Here is an 18375-nt window from a genome sequence, read left to right as displayed (position 1 = left end):
TTTCCTCTTCAGATGAGCTAATGACCTAACACAGCAAACATGTACAGCAGGGTTTTCAAACATATGGCCTGCTGAGCTGGCCTGATGTAGGTCCTAATCTGGCCTGACGAACAAATTTAGAATTTCTCATGGGTTTTGATTGATTGAGTTCTGCTGCTCTTTAAAATAAATCCACCCTTCCTAACCAATGACCTATAGCCATAACCAGGGAAACAACATGACTCTTCTGCAGAACCATTCAGAGTCTATACATCAGCTGGATGGCGGGACAACAGACTCTATCCCAGTAGCACAGCTTCTTCTCTTGTGTGTATTTTAGCAAATCTTTTGATTTTAGCCAGTTGAGCTGTTCTGTTCAGGGAACATTTTGGCATTTATGCAATTACACCCTTTTGAAGGAACATTTCATTGCTCTTTAAAAGGGTGTAATTGCATTATTATGCTATTATATTCTAACTATATTCTGGTCTCTATACCTAAATAGCATGAATCTGATACAGTGAGATTCACTAGTGAATGATTCACCAATCTAGTAACTTTTTTACTGCAATTTACAATCTACCATTTCTGCATGTCATAGTTTATGTTCCCTAACTGTGAAATTTACTAAATGCCAGTTGCAGTATTTCTTACTGCCACCTCACTGCACCTGTATGTACTGTCCAGAGAAGACATTCAGCAACTAGGTTAGGATGTTGGATGATCACTGCCCCCACCAGACTACCCAACTCATCCCAAAAGAATTGGATGGAGCATTATCTTTGCAGAGAACACACTGTGCCACAGCTCAATGCTGGAGGGCTTTATACTCCCCTAGCCAGTAGGTTAATGTGTTCCAGAGACTCTTATTGTATTGGCTATACTTTTCTGCAGAGTAGACAAGCTTTGTGTGTGCATTTACACATATTTTACAAGTTATATAATACGTAATAATATATAATACGAAATAATACGTATTCTGTATGTGTGTAAAAGGTCACACTGTTAGGACAGCTAACTTTAGCATGACATTTTCAACCAGCCAAGTTCCAATTTCGATTAGCCACAACAACATAGTCCCACACAGTAGAGCAGCACTTTAACTTCAGAAATTCAGTTCATTTGGTTGACTTGGATTCTATAAAGCAATGTTGCCACAAAACAATTGTGGCAGAACCGCTGGACCTGTCACTGCTAGTCTTCGTAATTTACAAATACATCACTGGCCTGCACATGAAGGCTGGTGTGGTGCGGCATTAGAAGGGTCCACTTTGTCCTTCTCTGAAAATGCCACTTGTCCTGCCCCTCCAGGGCCACTGCTGAGCCAGGTCCTGATGTTCTCTGCCCTACATTAAACCAGAAAGGTCAGCCATGCCATGGCTCTGAATGAGGACTGCCATCAAAGCCACAGTGAAGTTAGATGCATCCTGATGCCTACAGAACCATGGCTATCCACTTGGCCAAATGGAGCAGGGGGTTGCTAGGCACCTGTTCGAGAAAAAGAGAGAAAGAGAGAGAGAGAGAGAGAGAGAGAGAGAGAGAGAGAGAGACATGGAGAGTGTTTCCAATTGACCTTTCTAGGCCCAGAAAACAGACTATGCATCAGTTCATCTTTACAGAGCATAAGAGCCTGTTGCATAATGGCATGTCCCAGTCTGGGAAAGTCTCTCTCTGTCTGTCTGTCTCTCTCTCTCTTTTTCTCTCTCTCCCTTGACCATTTGATTGCAGTGGTGTTGAGCTTGGCATGCTGCCCATTTTGCAGTAGTGTCAGCACCTACTACCCTGAAGGGCGACATGTGTGTTTGTGTGTATGTGTGTGTGTTTGAATCACACCGTTCTCGGAAAAAAATGTCCAGACCCTTTGGGGAGAAAAGACTTCACATTATAAAATTATGTCTCACTTAAAATCATTTCTGTATAGCTACTGATAACCAGTTAATATTATATAATATATACAGTATACACTACATGTCCACATGTTTGTGGACACCCCTTCTAAGGAATTCTTTCAGCTGCTTTAAGTTGCACCCATTGCTGACACAGATGTGAAAATGCACACACACAGCTCGTCTAGTCCCTGTAGAGAAGCATTGCTAATAGAATAGGAATCTGGAATGAGGGCTCCATTCAGTACTTGGGCAGTCACTAATACCCTTGTTGCTGAATGCAATCAAATTCTCACAGCAATGCTCAAAAAATGTAAAATCTAGTAGATAGCTTTTCCTGGACAGTACTCCAACAAAAGCAGAATCAACTCATATATCCTTGATTTCTAAAGAACGAATAAGCAGGTGTCCCTATACTTTTGACCATACAGTGTATGCATTTGTATGTAAGCATATGTATGTATGTTCACTTCACAGATTTGTCCATTTTGACCCTTAGAACCATTCATAGTACTGCAGGCTAAAGTGCAGCTGCTCATATGTTGTATCGTATTCAACATCAGTGATGGATATTGGAATACTGTACATATATATATATATATATATATATATATATATATATATATATATGATAATATATGATATTCATGTCCAGGTTCATGTAAACTCTATGTTAACACCATTAAATAATATTGTTAAATTATCAACATAATCATAAATGTGATGTCCTGTAGGAAAACAAGTGAGCAAGCAAACAGAGGGAAGTGATGCTGCTCATCTGGATTTTGTGGTAGCCTGAGACTGCAGAGGAAGTCAAAGATAAAGAGAGAGAGAGAACGAGAGAGTGAGAGAATGGGAGAGAGATTGGCTTAAAAAAATGGCTTGCAGGCGGTCTCTTGCTTTGCACCCCATGCTGGCGTGTCACATTGTCCGGCTCCAATGGCGTGTAAGGACTGGAGAGTGTTTACCTCCAGCCGAGGATGAGGCAATGGCCTGCTGCTCACCGTTGCCACGACGACTCAGTTCTTTTCCCTGGGCCCTTGGGAGGCCCCATGCTGCCAAACGTCCTGAATAGACCCCTGCTTCCCTGAGCCTGCGTCCACTCCCGGCCCGGCCATCTGGACAGCAGCTCTAGCCCGGCTCTGAATGGGATGTTTGGGGCATTATTTTTTTAATAATATAGCATTTAATTGCAGACCACTGAGATGATAGAACTATATTAAAATATGATTTTTGTTTTTAGAAAACTCTCTGATAGCTTTTTCAAAATGCCTGTGACTGACACTGTTCATCTCTGCTCATTGTTTAATACGTTTTTTCAGACAGGATGGAGAGGAAAATGGCATATAACCTTATATGGCATATAACCTCTTTGTTGACACGTGGAGTAATCAGTAACTAATCCCAAGACTAACTATTAGTATTAGTATAGTTCAATGAACTATACAGAAAAATACAGCTTTTGAAATGAGCAAAGTCACTAAAAAAAACAAACATTTAATGGGAAGAGAACCTTTGCCTTATGCAGATTTTTTTTATGTTTAAACAATTAAAAAACTTTAGCATAAGGATATACATCTATACTCATTAAAGCAACATTATGTAGAGTTTTTACCTAAAAGTAGCAGCTGTGTGACTTTTAATTCTAGGGAAAATCGCCCTACTGTTGTTGCTAATTCTGACTTAGAACGCCGCTAACTGCAGTATGTAACTTTGATGGATTGGGCAGGATAACGCTTGTGAGATTTTGTCATATTTGTTTAAAATGTAATATATACATTACTGTACAATGTCAGTCCACATGAGATGGTTCTGTATCCTTCAGTTTGTGCAGAAAACCAGTCCTTTAGTGGTGGCTCAAAGTGTGAATTACACTTCTGTACTATAGGCAGAACCAAAGTTTTCCATAGTGTTGCTTTAAAGAGCTTTGCTAGAACTGGACCTTCCTTTTTGTAAATGAACTATATGAGTTTGAAGAACCTTTATTTTTTGGTTGCAAGTAGTGCTTTGAGATAAACTTGGTGTTGTGTAGGTTATCAGAGTGAGGAGGCATGAGAGTGAGGAGTTATGAAAGTGAGGAGCTGACAGGTTCAGGCACAGTGTAATGTCTTGTGACAGGCTTATTTCATTTAATGTTACTGGTTTGGTGTCCCGCAGAAAGCCTCATGACATGACATGACATGTTAGAGAAACAGGATGTAGCTTCCTCCGTCACTCTGACCATGCTAGAACTGACAAGTGTTTTTCCAGCTGAAAGTCCATCATTGAGCCTTCATAGATTATGACTGGGTTAAAAATTAAAACCAGCATAAGGACGTTTTTATTTGTAGTTCCTTTTCCTCAAATGTGCATGTTAGACTTGTTTAGTGGCATTAGTGTTGCATCCTGCCGCACACACAGACATCTTCTCTTGTCTGGAGAGCACGTGCCAAACTGCACGAGTGTTCTGCAGTCCTGACCCATAGAGCAAGCCTTCTATACACATGCACACGTGCATGCACAGAGAGACTGGGGGAAGGCAGGCAAGATGTTTCCAGTTCCCTTTTCATTTGCTGGACCCGTAATAACCCTGTACCACATTGTTCTACCAAAAAACATCCAGCAGTGATCACTAGTTGCTAATTGTGATATCTACAGTATGTTCATTCAGATAACGGTGCCTAAAAGGGTTCTTTGAAACATTGCCATATAAGAACCACAATAGGTTCTGCAAAGCCATGGTTATTTACCCATGAAACATAATTCACAGAAAAGCAGGGGTTCTTAAATGAAACCTCAGGGATTGGAGGACAGTTCAGATTTTTGCTTCATTCCTGTGTATTGCGCATTGAGTTGGAATTAAATAACTGAGCCACCTGGGAGACTGAGACTTCATAATAATCATATTAATAATAATAATTCCACAAACAGGTTCATTCATTTAATTTATCACTCTATGTATCATATATATTTACTCTTAAATTTGCACTGGATTATACCATTTTTCACACTTTCCCGTAGTATCAAACAGAATACCGCTGTTTCAAAGTACACTATATGGACAAAAGTATTGGCACACCTACACATTACACCTACAGGAGCTTGTATGACAAGTTGTCATAGTTAACACCCCCCCCCCCTTTGCAGCACTAACAGCTTTCACAGTTCTGGGAAGGCTTTCTACAAGACTTTGTGTGTGTGTGCGTGTGTGTGTGTGATATTTTGCCCATTCACCCAGAAAAGCATTTGTGAGATCTCTGTTCTAGTTATCCCAAAGGTGTTTGGTTGGGTTTATTTTATGGCTCTTTGCGGGCCAGTCAAGTTCTTCCACACCAAACACCTTGCTTTGTGCACTGGAATACAGTCATCATGCTGGACTAGAAAAGGGTCGTCCCCAAACTGTATCCACAAAGTTGGAAGTATGCAGTTGTCCCTTCACTGGAACTAAGGGGCCCCAAACCCCATAGCATTATTCCTTCTCCACCAATCTTTACAGCTGGCACCACACTGTACAGTGCAGTCCTATGATGGAATTCAGTGTCCTTCTTAGAATGACCCATTCTTTTACAAATGTAAGCAGACTGCATGGCTAGGTGCTTGATTTTATACATCTGTGGCAATGGGACTAAATGAAACACCTGAATTCAATGATTAAGAGGTGTCCCAATACTTTTGTCCATTTAGGGTATTTTAATTGCTCCAGTCAGAAAAGCAATCTTGAATAGAAACATAATATGAAATGAGTATAGAAATAAACTTACAATACAAAAACTTCAGGAACCTTTATTTTCAAGATAAACTCATCAGCTAATTAACAAACTCTTGACGAACATGTAAATATGTGCAGAGCAGGATTGGGAAACATTGGTCTTAAGTGGCTCTACAGCAGTCCTGTGCTGTGCTGTGTATGCAGCATTACTGAGCTATGGAGACATTGGCTAGGCTAATCTGCTCTGCACCTGGCACTCAGGAAGTGCTACTTGACTTAGAGCTCCTAGGGCTCCACTTGTCCTTCAACCGTGATTTGTGGTCAGCACGCTTCATTCGTTTGCAGCAACTGTGGCCTTTCCTGGCCAGCATGACTCCATCGAGAGTGGCTCCCACAAGCCTTGAGTTCCACAACATTAGGTAGTGCTCTAGGATGAGAACTTTGTTTTACCACTCTAGCACTGTCTGGAAGTCATGTGCCATTTTTTTCGCCCCCAATCCCAATCCAAGTACTTATTATATTGAGTATCTGCCAACACTGATGTCCTGATCTGATAGTTGTTTTTTTTTTTGTAGATACTACAGCCACACAGTGAACACTTCCAGTACGTTGCAATCCAGCTACTTCCACATAGAGCTGGGCAATATGATGATATTTTATCATTTGGCGATAAATCATGCTATCATAAGACACAATATGGTTTTCTAGTCATATTACAGATATCGCTAGTGCTTAATAAACACTAATCAGCTGCAGGTTTTATTACAAACAGTGTAATTAGATGATTATTAATTTTATTATTATTGTATTTTAGTCTGTGTTTACATGTATTGTGATAAATATTGTGTATTGTGAAAAGGGTCTTTAAATACCCGTGATTATAGTATTTTTACCATATCGCCCAGCTCTACCTTCATAGACACAGGCACATGATTCCTTGTGTAGACATTTTATACTATTTTTAAAACCATAGGTTCTTGGTTGTGTTACTGTTGTACTTGGAAAATGCTTGGAAAAGAACCTTTATATCAACTTTGTTGTCAACTTCAACTTCTATTACCAAAGAATAGCCCAGCCAGTTTGGCTTTCTATACAAACTGGTGGAGCTATTCTTTGGTAATAGAAGTTAGTAGTAACACTTTAGGCTGTTTAAGGGGTTAAGAGTGTAATCCCAGTTTTACAGGTAGCACAAGGAAACATTAGTATTTAAAGTTGCTCAAATTTCTAAGTTCTTTCTGACTTTTCTATGATTTTAAACACAATTTTACACATAGCTTGGTTATCTGTTTGGATGGTAGGTGTCCATTTTCAGTTAAACAACTGCACCTGCATATATTATTAGTGAACATCACTATTGTTTTGAATAGACATGTTAACATTTTAAATAGTATCACAGCCCAGATATATGTAATATGTAATATGTAATATGTATATGCCTCTGAAAATAGCTTTGTGAAATAGTCTGCTCAAGGCATGGGATTTCTTTAGTCGATAAACGTAGCCAGTCTGTAAAAACATGCCCGGATCAGTTCTGATACTGTCCATTCAGATCAGATTAGGACATCCCTACTGTGTGGCTGTAAAAGCAGCTCCTTGAACCGCAGTAAAGCAGCGTGATTAGCACAAGCAGCAGGACTATCCATCACCCGGTCTGGATTTAGGCAGCTTCCTTCCTAAAGGCGATGTGAGCCAGGCTTATTCTCTTTATTTTCATTTTGCAGTGAGAGAGGGAGAGCAATAATGTGCGCTCTTCAAATATTTATAGGCCGAAGTTGCTACCAAGTGGCGGGAAGGATTCTGTGCAGCATGAAATGGTGCTGGCTTAATGAAAGCATACCAGGAGATAGTGAGAGTTATATGACTGTGTGTGGGAAAAGATGGGGGAGATTTATTCTGGTTTAGTGTAGAGCTGCACGATGTGGCCCGAAAAGTCATATTGTGATTAGATTTCTACACAGTGCGATCGCGAGACACCTGTGATGTGATGGAGTTACTGTGACCAAAACACCTATACCACAGTGCCAAATTCATAAATCTCAGCCACGTAAAGGTACTTCAATGCGGGATGTAAATTTGCTCGCCTCCCTTTACCACTGCAGTATTTATACATGCCTTTAATAAAAGCCAAACACATCATGTTACTCAGCTCATGCATATTAAACACTTGTTTGTGAGTGCCAAGGTAGATTCATAATCGGAGCAGTAGATAGTAATAAAAGATGCTTTGGCGCTGTTCCCAAAAGTGTCTTAATGGTAAGAACACTTTAACTAGTAGAGAGACGGTTCAGTGTGATGCTCACTCAACCATTTCAAAATTGTCATTGTTCTAAGATCAAGGAAACCCCAGCCCTGCTTGGTTTACAGCATCCCTTAAAAATGAAGGTGCAACTAAATGGCTCTTTGATTGATCCCATAGAGGAACCACTTTTGGTTCCATAAAGAACCATGTGTGAGTGTTAGAGTATATTTACATCTTGATGGTTTCTTTAGACCTTTAAAAGGTTCTTTACGATCACATCTCTATTACAAACATGGCTTCTTCTGTGGCAGACCAAGAGACAGTAAACATCAACACACGTCTAGACACAGCAACCAAAACACAGCGGACTAGAAACTAGCGAGAGCCAGCACACACCATCTTTCGACCAAAAATTGCCACAGAGGCATTCACATGCCAGACGCCTGCCTGGTCCAACATCACTCCCGCGGCATACACATGCCACTTGCCAGCCCTGTCCAACATCGCTACCGCATCGCATCGCATGCCACTCGCTGGCCTTGTCTGATATTGATACACGTGGCATTCACATGCCTGTCACTGCTCTCGTACAACATTGCTACTAAACCTTTAGCATACCCGCTGACGTTACCTATCGAATGTTACCTTGCTAATGTTACCTAGCTTTTCGCATTATGCAATAATGGACAAAATCCCACTGTGCAAGATTTTAGATTTTTTTTGATTTTAGACTTTTTAGATTGTCGTGGCTATTAAACCATTTCCAAACGTATATTTTGATTAAAAGAGCAACATAATGGCAAGTAATTAGCTTTAGCTAGGTTAGCACTGGCAAACTGTTGCAACAATTGCTGCTGCTAATCAAACCAGTTGTGATAATCTTTCACAAACATTCACAAAACAGGACAAAATAATACTGACCTATTTCTGACACAACAAAATAAGTAAATGTAACCAACCTATCTAGTCTCTACTGCCCTGATCTAAGAACTTTTGTTACTCCGCCTCCAACCTTTGCTTGATAATGTGTGTAGTCACACACAGTCTCCCTTGCCTCTCCCCTTCCCCTATCTTATGCACAAGCATGAACGCCCCCTGTTGCTAATTGGCGGGAATAGTGTTGTGTGGCTCGAGCCGAGCTACTGTGTTTGTGTCCCATTTACACAGCCTGGGCCGAGTAGGAACACCAGACTTTTTCCAGTACGCCAACAGAGCTAGAGAACCCTGAGGAATTTTACAATTTTACAAAAAGTGTATTGAGTTAAAATCGTATACAGAACCTTTAACTTACTTTTTATAAAATCATAAAAGAGCAGCATAACGATACCTGTTCCTGAACTCATCAGATTTTTTTTTTATTGGATTGGCCATGTTCAAAGCAGTGATAAAAAAAAACTCTGCTCTGTTAATGCTCATTAAGTCAGGCTATATAAAGGTTGATATGAAGGTTATTTTCCAAGCATGTTATACAACAAGTATAACAGTAACACAACCAAGAACATATGATTTTAAGAACAGTATAAAAATGTCTACACAAAGAATCATGTGCCCACAGTATGTGAAGGTAGGGCTGGGTGATATGGTAAACATACTGTAATCACGATATTCAGGCCAAAAACCAAACGTTAAGCCTCGTTTATGAGGTAAGAAGAGTGAAATGGTTTTGGTGGTTAGAAAGAGGGGAGTTCAAAGAGAACAGGCATTATGTGTGTGTGTGTGTGTGTGTGTGTGTGTGTGTGTGTGTGTGTGTGTGTGTGTGTGTGTGTGTTTGCCAGGCTGGAGCTCTGAGTCACAGCGCTGTGATGCAGTAGGCTGGATAGCTCATATCTCCAGCTGCTGTGTGTGGTGCGGCCGCCCTTTCCCCCAACTGCCTACTCATCGCTCACACACATGCACACACACGCACACACACACACACACACACACACACACACACACACATCCTCATAAGTATTCAAGGGGTAGTTCTTATGTTGGATAACTGCACTTAAACATTGGCCAAATCAGTATCTGAAGTGTATCCACATGTTAAATCCCACCACTTTCAAGATTTCAACCACATGCATTTATGTTACGTGGCAACCAGCTGTTTATCCGTTCAGCCTCTTCCTGTGCTGTGCAAAAGATGGTTGCTACCTCGAAATTCACAATTTTAAGCGAATTAAGCTTTTTTTTAGTTTTTTGTCCGGTCAGCAACCTTGTACGTCTTCCATGATAATCTTCCTTGCAGACACCGACCATATGCCCAGAGACATACTGTGTGGGGAGGAGTTTTGGTTGTAGTAGGAGGAGTCCTGGTTGTTGAATGTGTCTTGGAGAAACAGATGTGTTTACTCTGCAATAAGGTGGCTCCAATGCATCTCAGACCACCTCCTGAAGTGATTTGAGTGATCAGGTTTGTAGCTGGTTTAATTGGGGTTTGGGTGTGTTTACAATTCTTCTTTATCAGGTTTAAGATCTTTTCAGATCCTCGGGTTGTCCTCCTTTAAAGTGAATCTGAAAGTGGTCTCTTCTATGGTTCTTCTTCATCTCCAAAGAACCCTTTCTAACAGCTTTATTTTTAGGACTGCAGGCGTATAAGCCAACTCCACCTTGTATCTGTGTGTCCCTGCATGGCTCTGGCTCCAGGCCTGTCAACCACTTTATCTCCCCCATCATTCATTGCAGCGCTGCTCTGCTCTGCTCTGTACAGGACACACACCGAGTGTATGTGCGCGTGTTATGGAACGGGGGAGTGACACAGATGACTTGTGAGGTGGAGAATGAGATGGAGGGAGAGGGAGTGACAAAGAGTGAGCAAGAGGCACCGGAAGAATCGCCAGCTGCTCATGCATCAGCAGAAACCTGGCATGGTGTTGCAAAAAAAACAGGGGGTTGGGGAGAGATTTAGCACATACTGTGAGAGTCCATCAAACATGATGGGTCAGCCAACCAGGCTGTTGCCATGGAGACGTGTGTGCGAGGTAAGAGAGCGTGCGGTTTCAGATATGCGGTGGATCATCGGCCGTGTCTCTGATACTGCTGTTTGCTCCAGCCAGGAGACTATCCATCAATGTGCCAGCCAGTGACATCTGTTGATGTGTGTTTGTGTGTGTGTGTGTGTATGTGGTTTGTACATCTTCAGGAGGGATATACTGATTATGGAAATGCTGGGCTGATTCTGATAGCATTGAGAATAGAAACTGGGGCTGAATCTACCTGAATCAGCACTGCAGAAAAAAGAATCTATCGGTCGTTTGTGGAGAGTCCAAAAGCAGCAAAATGAATGAAATGCAGATGAAATGCAGATCACCTAAATATTCTGCTTCTCCAAAATACTGTAAATATGCTGTCAAATATCAGGGGTAACACTGTACTTACACAGCCTTAACATAACTATGCCATGTACATGTAAAGGTAAAGGTGCACGTATTTGTCACTGTACTATGTACAGCGAAATGTGTCCTCCGCATTTGACCCATCTGTGGTGGTGAACACACACACACACTAGTGAACTAGGGCCAGTGAGTACACACACCCAGAGCGGTGGGCAGCCAACTCCAGCTCCCGGGGAGCAGAGAGGGTAAAAGGCCTTGCTCAAGGGCCCAACAGTGGCAGCTTGCCAAGCCCTGGAATCGAACCCACAACCCTGTTATCGATAGCCCTGCGCTCTAACCGCTGACCCAGGGTGAGTTTACATCGCCTATATGTGGACATATATGTGGACCCAGGCTTTCGTTTCTCACCCTCAAACAACATGCATTGCATATTAGTTTCATAGCAGTTACTGGTTCATTTACAGCCATTTTTAATAATTAGTTGATACTGAACAACATGTCCGTGTTGGGCCTAAATTAGTAGGCCCAAATGGGTCCCAGTAAAAATGTCTGTAGAAACATGCTCACTTGGAACCCACCTAGCCCACATTCCACCCATGTGAGCCCCACATGAACATGTTGCCTGGGAGGGGTTGTAAAGGGTTAGGATAACAGTGGTATGTCGCCATTAATGGAAACTGTAATGACATGATTGTTTTTTATAATGTTGTCATGACGTTGAATTAGCAAATTTTTAATGATCACTTTTAATAGACATCATCTGTCATGACAACTCGTTAGCATATGACATCTGCATTTTTTTTTGACATAGTTATGTCAATGTTATGTAGCAAGGTTGCTGTGCAAGGCCTCGGTCCATGTGCTCTTTTATGTGTTTGGACTGGGCACTTGACTGCCAGACCCCTGTAAGCTCCACCCCTTTACCTGGCAGTGATTAAGACTCACCTGCAGCTAATCGTATGGATTAAATAGCTTTCTCATTTATACCCCTCACATACACCCTCTGACCCCCTGCTTTTATGCATCATTTCCTTTGTTGCCTTTTCGAGTCCTCAACTTTTTTGAGTTTTCACCTTGGAGCTGAGCTGTGCCCTAATTAAGCTATTACACAACTGTAGCCTGTCTTAACCTTGCCACTGTCACAACAAATAATATTTTAAATATAATGACCAAACCAAAACACATCCCATGCTGATCGTTTTTTTTTTCTCTAGCATTTATCTATTGATGTCAAGTGTTGGGATTTAATAGGCAGCAAATGAACAGTCAGTTCTGGAAGGGTTGATATGTTAAAAGCTGGACAAATTGCAACAGCAACCATGAGAATCAGAGCCACTTTCACAAGGGTCACATTGTAATAGCTAGACGACTAGGTCTGAGCATCTCCAAAACTTTAGACAGGTCTATGCAGTGGTCTTATAATGGTCCATTGATGTGATCCATAAAGGCCCCACCTCCCAACTTACAGGACTTGAAGGATCTGCTGCTAACACCTTGGTGACAGATACCACAGAATGCCTTCAAAGGTCTTGTGGAGTCCATGACTCGAATGGTCAGATCTGTTGTGGTGGCACAAGGGGGATCTACTTAATATTAGCAAAGGGGGTGCTTACGTTCTGGCTGATTAGTGTACCACCCTATGAGTTGGGCTTCTTTTTATGGTGGGCTCAAGAATAATTTGATAAGCTCTGCTCGGATTGTCTGGTTTACAACGAGGCACAGCAACAACTTGTACATCTTGTCGGTATGATGTGCGGTTAGCTAGCTGAAAGGGTAAAATTAGTTGGCTAGGGTTAGCTTTAGTTGTCAACTTGAGATTCTGATATTGTATACACACAAGTTGTGTGTGTGTGTGAGATGTCAAATCAGTGCCCTGACTGATCCTAATGCCAAAAAAGATACACTTCCTTTTGCACTTCCATGTGTTGCTCCATACTGCGCGCTTTTGAGGAAGTGTGCATGTTGTCTGTTTGTGCTTAAAACAGCAGAAGAGCAAAAGTGTGTGTACAGCATGTGATTGCATCGTTTGTTTATTTGAATGTGTGTGAGATGAAATGAGAATTATGTACTTTCTCAAAACCCTCTTACACTTGCCAGCTGGAGGTTTAGAGTGAAAATCAGATTAAATCTGAACGCTCCATACTGTGACATCTGGCCCTACGGCTTTTATCTCAGACCATCCGACAGTGTGTGAAAAGGTTGTGTCTGTTGTTGGCCAGAGCCCCCTCGCCCCCGTCAACATCTGTTAACACACAGTCAACCAAAACACAGCGTTAAAGTGAGAAATTAGCCAAATGTTTTAGTCCACTCAAATATGTTTGATCAGCCAAGACAGGTTTAGTGTCTGAAGTTTGCTTCTTTAGTTGTGCACTGGAGCTACAAAGCTAATGTTGTTAACCTGTAATGCTGTAATGCTGTAGTTGTAGCCCCTAGTTTATATATGTGGACCCAGGCTTTCGTTTCTCACCCTCAAACAACATGCATTACATATTAGTTTCATAGCAGTTACTGGTTCATTTACAGCCATTTTTAATAATTAATTGATACTGAACAACATGTCCGTGTTGGGCCTAAATTAGTAGGCCCAAATGGGTCCCAGTAAAAATGTCTGTAGAAACATGCTCACTTGGAGCCCACCTAGCCCACATTCCACCCATGTGAGCCCACATGAACATGTTGCCTGGGAGGGGTTGTAAAGGGTTAGAATAACAGTGGTATCTCGCCATTAATGGAAACTGTAATGAAATAATTGTTTTTTATAATGTTGTCATGGCGTTGAATTAGCAAATTTTTAATGATCACTTTTATATACATCAGATATGGTTGATCAGCCAAGACAGGTTTAGTGTCTGAAGTTTGCTTCTTTAGTTGTGCACTGGAGCTACAAAGCTAATGTTGTTAACCTGTAATGCTGCAATGCTGTAGTTGTAGCCCCTAGTTTACTGTAATGGTGCATACCTCGGTCTCAAATAGGCTTGCTGATGTAATTTCTGACAGAGTGTGATGTATTGAGTAAGAGACATAAGCATATTGCATAGCGAGAAACGGTAGTAGCCATATCTTAAAAGCCTGATCTGTCTCATATTTTTAGACAGTTAATATATATGGAAACCACATAATCAAGTCTGCTGGAGATTACTTAATATTTAGACAGAGTTTGAGACAGGCAGGTAGTTTACATAGTGCTAACAGAAGCTTTCTAACTGTTACCCAGCTAACAATTTTTTGTTAGTAGAACATTTTCTGAACGTTACAAGTTTTAGTTCTTAGGACGTTCAATCTTGCAAGTTTTCTGGACATTCATTGAATGTTTTTATGTAACGTTTTTAACGTTCCGGTAACGTTGCTGCAACATTACGAGGACCTAATTTTTAGGTTAGCAAAACATTTTCTGAATGTTTTAAGAACATTTTTATGGTATGTTTATTAATGTTTGGAAAATGTTTTTTTAAACCTTACAAGTTTTAGAGCGTTTTTATGTTACGCCTTTTAACTTCGCTGCAAAGATAGGTTATCAAAACATTTTCTGAATGTTCTAAGAATGTTTTCTGTAACTTCTTTCCTCAGCAGTTTAGATTGCCCTTACTTAAATAAATTTAGAAGAACACCCCCACTTTAACTAATGCATTTTATTCACTCATAGACAACAAGGTGTTTTTTTTCTACTTCTAGCAAAACAAAACGTATGGTGCAGATGGGGTTTCAGAGCATAGCTGCAACAAGCAGATTTAGATTCCATTAAGAGCATTTTCATCATGTTCTTTCACGGAAGGCAAAGTGATCTAGTGCTCGCACACAGCGCCCACCAAATTAAATCAACCACCGCGAGGCGCATACAGTTCTAGAGTGTGTTATGAAACATTTAGATAAACTGGCTTATTCAGGCCGGGGAAATGAATAGGCTTTAAATGGGCCACAGCAGAGCCCTCCTGCTTTACCCTAGAAGAAGAAGAAAAAAAAGATTTGTTTTGTCACATTGCTTTCATGGCTGCCTCTTTGCGTCAGTCATTATTTCCACCTCTCATCTCACCCCTCATCTCTCCTCTCCACCGTATCTCTGGCTGCGAGAGTCATTTATGAAACAGTAATCAGGGGTATTCTGCGATTTCACAGCGATTCAGACCGATTACAGGTCTTAAGGAAATGATTCAGTGCATCATGAAATCGCTGATTTCACCACAATTTGATTATTATGATTATAGTGGTATTTTTGAGTCCAAAAATATTTGAATGGGTCAGTATTCTATGTTTTTCTTGTATTTTATTGTTTCCCATGATGTCTACTTATTGGTTCTATATATATATATACGGCTCTTTCAAAAAGCAGTGTGAGCTGAAACACTCCATTTAACTTTACTGTGTAACAGAGCATATCTTCATGCTGGACCTTAACAGCAAGGACATTAGGCTTTGGTGCATTCAGGTGTACAGAGAATATGCAAAGATTGATGAACGTAATAAACTACACTTCACAAGCTGTAAGCTATTAGGATGTTAGCAACATGCCGTGCTTTGCTTAGATCAAACTGATTGGCATCTAAATGCAGTGGTTAGTGCAAATGACATACTGCAGCCATCAGTAGTCCTTTTTTTGGAAGGAAATGAGTTAGTTATGAAATTTGAATACAGCCAACTTAAAAAAAATTGCAAAGTTGTATTTTATTATTCTATTTATTTTGTATTTGTATAACATAAGAGCTGCTTTTCAGTTTTGTAGCTAAATGCCTATTGTTCCTTCATCAGCCCTAATAAAAAATATGATCTATGTGAGAGTGTATGTTCACTGTAGGGTTGCAACGGTGAGAGATTGTCACAGTAAGATAACTGCTGTTTTCAGTTTTACGGTCTGTTCGTTTTGCTTCTTATTTCTATATTACTATACATTGACCCTCAGTGGAATGAATACAGGATTTTTGGTTGAACAAAATAATTAGTATAGCTAGAACAGTTAATTAATGAAAGTGTATGTAAATGTCTCCCTTCTGACAAGAAATCCCTAAGAAAGTTGCTTGTAAGGTGCAGCTCTTTTAAACTATTTTGTTTCCAACTAATGATTATTTTCATTATGGATTAATCTGCTGATTATTTCCCCCATTTAACAATTGATTGCATGTTTCTTAAAACTGGGAAATTGGTTGGATTCTCTGTTTAGATGCATTTTTATAATACTGGTAATAAGGAAATATACACGCAATGATAACCATCAATTTTCATACCATGGTCTGTTTAAACTAAAAAACTAGCTGTATGAATTTGCTGAACCATGATATCCAAACTGGGGTGTGAATTTTACCATGACCATTGCACAGTGCTGTAGGCAGAATAGGCCCATGCATTTTGTTTGTTTTTATGACACATAGAAAGCAGTGAAAGTCATTGAAAGTCAAAACAGGCTATTTATGCAGCTTAACTTCCATGTATGTAGAGTAACTGGCATATTTGGAAACCTTTTCCATTTTCTAGAAGTTCTTTTATTTTAAAGGGCAAAAAAAATCTGTATTTTCTATTATACACGTTCTTTAAACATGCACTGCATGCATGTTTACATCCCTATACTGTACTGATTTACAGTGCTAGAACTTAGCCATTAAGGTTTCCTTTCCCTTTTGGGTCCTGCAGGTGGTGCTCCCCTGAGCGAGCTGTCATGGCCTTCTTCGCTGGCTGTGGTGGCTGTGTCCTTCTCTGGCCTCTTCACGTTCGTCTTCCTCATGCTGGCCTGCCTGTGTTGTAAGAAGGGGGACATCAGCTTCAAGGTGAGAGCGTCCTCCTCGCCCACAACTCGCTTCATCCATCACATGAGCTGGCAGAATTAAAAGTGGATAAGGAATTAATCTCCAGCTTTTGGCTTCAGCTGTTTTTTATATATAAGGCTATTACTCTGTTAAATAAGCATGATAAGAACTTTTGCCATGTGCTTGTCTTTCAGTAGTGCCTTGTTAAATTACCATTGAACTGCAAGGAACAGCTTTTTAATCGGGACACATTGTGGTCCCTGTTCATCAGTGTGTTAGTGTTAGTGATGTGAAGTGCAAGTTCCGACTAAGTGATTGTTAATCTGATATCATATCATGAGGCATTTTCTCTTAGCTATCTACAGTATTTTCTCTCAGTGATGAGTATGAGGCTTGGAGGATAAGGGAAATTTAGACAAACAATTATGAAATAAAGCATTAAAGAATAAAAAAGCTAATTGTTAGGAAGTATTATAATATATATATTATGAAAAAAAAGGTTAAGGTTAAGGAGAACGTTTTTGTATCAGCAATAGTTCCTAGTGAAAATTAATAACTGTGCTGGACCTCTGCTTAGTCCATACAGGACTTTTATTCAGAAATTTGAAGTCTGTGAGACTAAAGAGGATCTAGCAGCTCCTCCCTGGATTACCTGCTGATTGTTGATAACAGGTCGAGGGAATGCAGGTTGGATAGGGGGAGTCTTGTTGTTTGCTATGATATGTGTATGATGTCTGTAGGTCACTTTGATCTTGGGTTATAAAGCCTAGAATACTGTCTGTGCGAGAATCAGGTTTCGTGAATGGATCGGTCCTTTGGATCAGACTAAATTATCCGATACCCGATACAACTAATTTTGTTAGTATCAGGGCCTATGTCAGACCCTAATATCGGATCGGTGCATCCCTATTCGTAACTCCCCCTAGCACTAGCAATGCCTCCAACACTTTTCGGAAACCTTTGACTCTGAACTGCCCTCTAGTGGTTGTATTGCCAGCTTAAAGGACGCATAGTAGTTTGTGGGTAGTGACCATTACATCGTCTGAAACGAACGTCTTCATTTTCCTACGTTATATTATTACATAAATAAGCCTTAAGGAGGAGCAAGAACAATACCCAGGTGGCTAATGCTAGGCTACAGAAGGCTAAATATCTAAGCAGAATCAGTTGTCAGGTTGTCACATCAGCTTAGCGATTAATATCTAAAGTTATCTGTCTGACTGTGTCAATGATATTAGCCAAATTCACACTACATTTATGTTGTGTTCTACTTAGTTTTTTAAAGCATAATGATGAGAAATCCCTGGCATATGGTAGATGTGACTCAGACTGTTATTAAAACAAATATTAAAAATTAATAAAAAAAAATTAAAAAGCACAAACAGATTGTATAAGGCACTGCATGTTCTGTTGGCACATTAAGTGGCACAAAACATATTACAGTGGACGGAGTTGAGGATGTCTGCAGACTTTAGGCAGGTATTGGAGAAAGAGAGTAAGAGAGTGAGAGAGAGCAGGAGAGAGGGAGACAGGC

General features: G+C 40.4%; 1 protein-coding gene across 2 annotated transcripts in view; it reads left to right on the top strand.

Annotated features, from left to right (window-relative positions):
- The window catches only part of aatka (apoptosis-associated tyrosine kinase a), a 58299-nt gene that overhangs the window by 18169 nt on the left and 21755 nt on the right, over positions 1–18375 (top strand). For both annotated transcript variants that reach the window (XM_072693166.1, XM_072693165.1), the window contains exon 2: positions 16729–16862. In XM_072693166.1, coding sequence (XP_072549267.1) covers positions 16729–16862 — 134 coding nt within the window. The remainder of the gene's footprint in view (positions 1–16728; positions 16863–18375) is intronic.

This window comes from Salminus brasiliensis, chromosome 12 (genome assembly GCF_030463535.1).
Source record: "Salminus brasiliensis chromosome 12, fSalBra1.hap2, whole genome shotgun sequence".
Taxonomy (NCBI): domain Eukaryota; kingdom Metazoa; phylum Chordata; class Actinopteri; order Characiformes; family Bryconidae; genus Salminus; species Salminus brasiliensis.
This window is presented reverse-complemented; position numbering and strand designations above follow the sequence as displayed.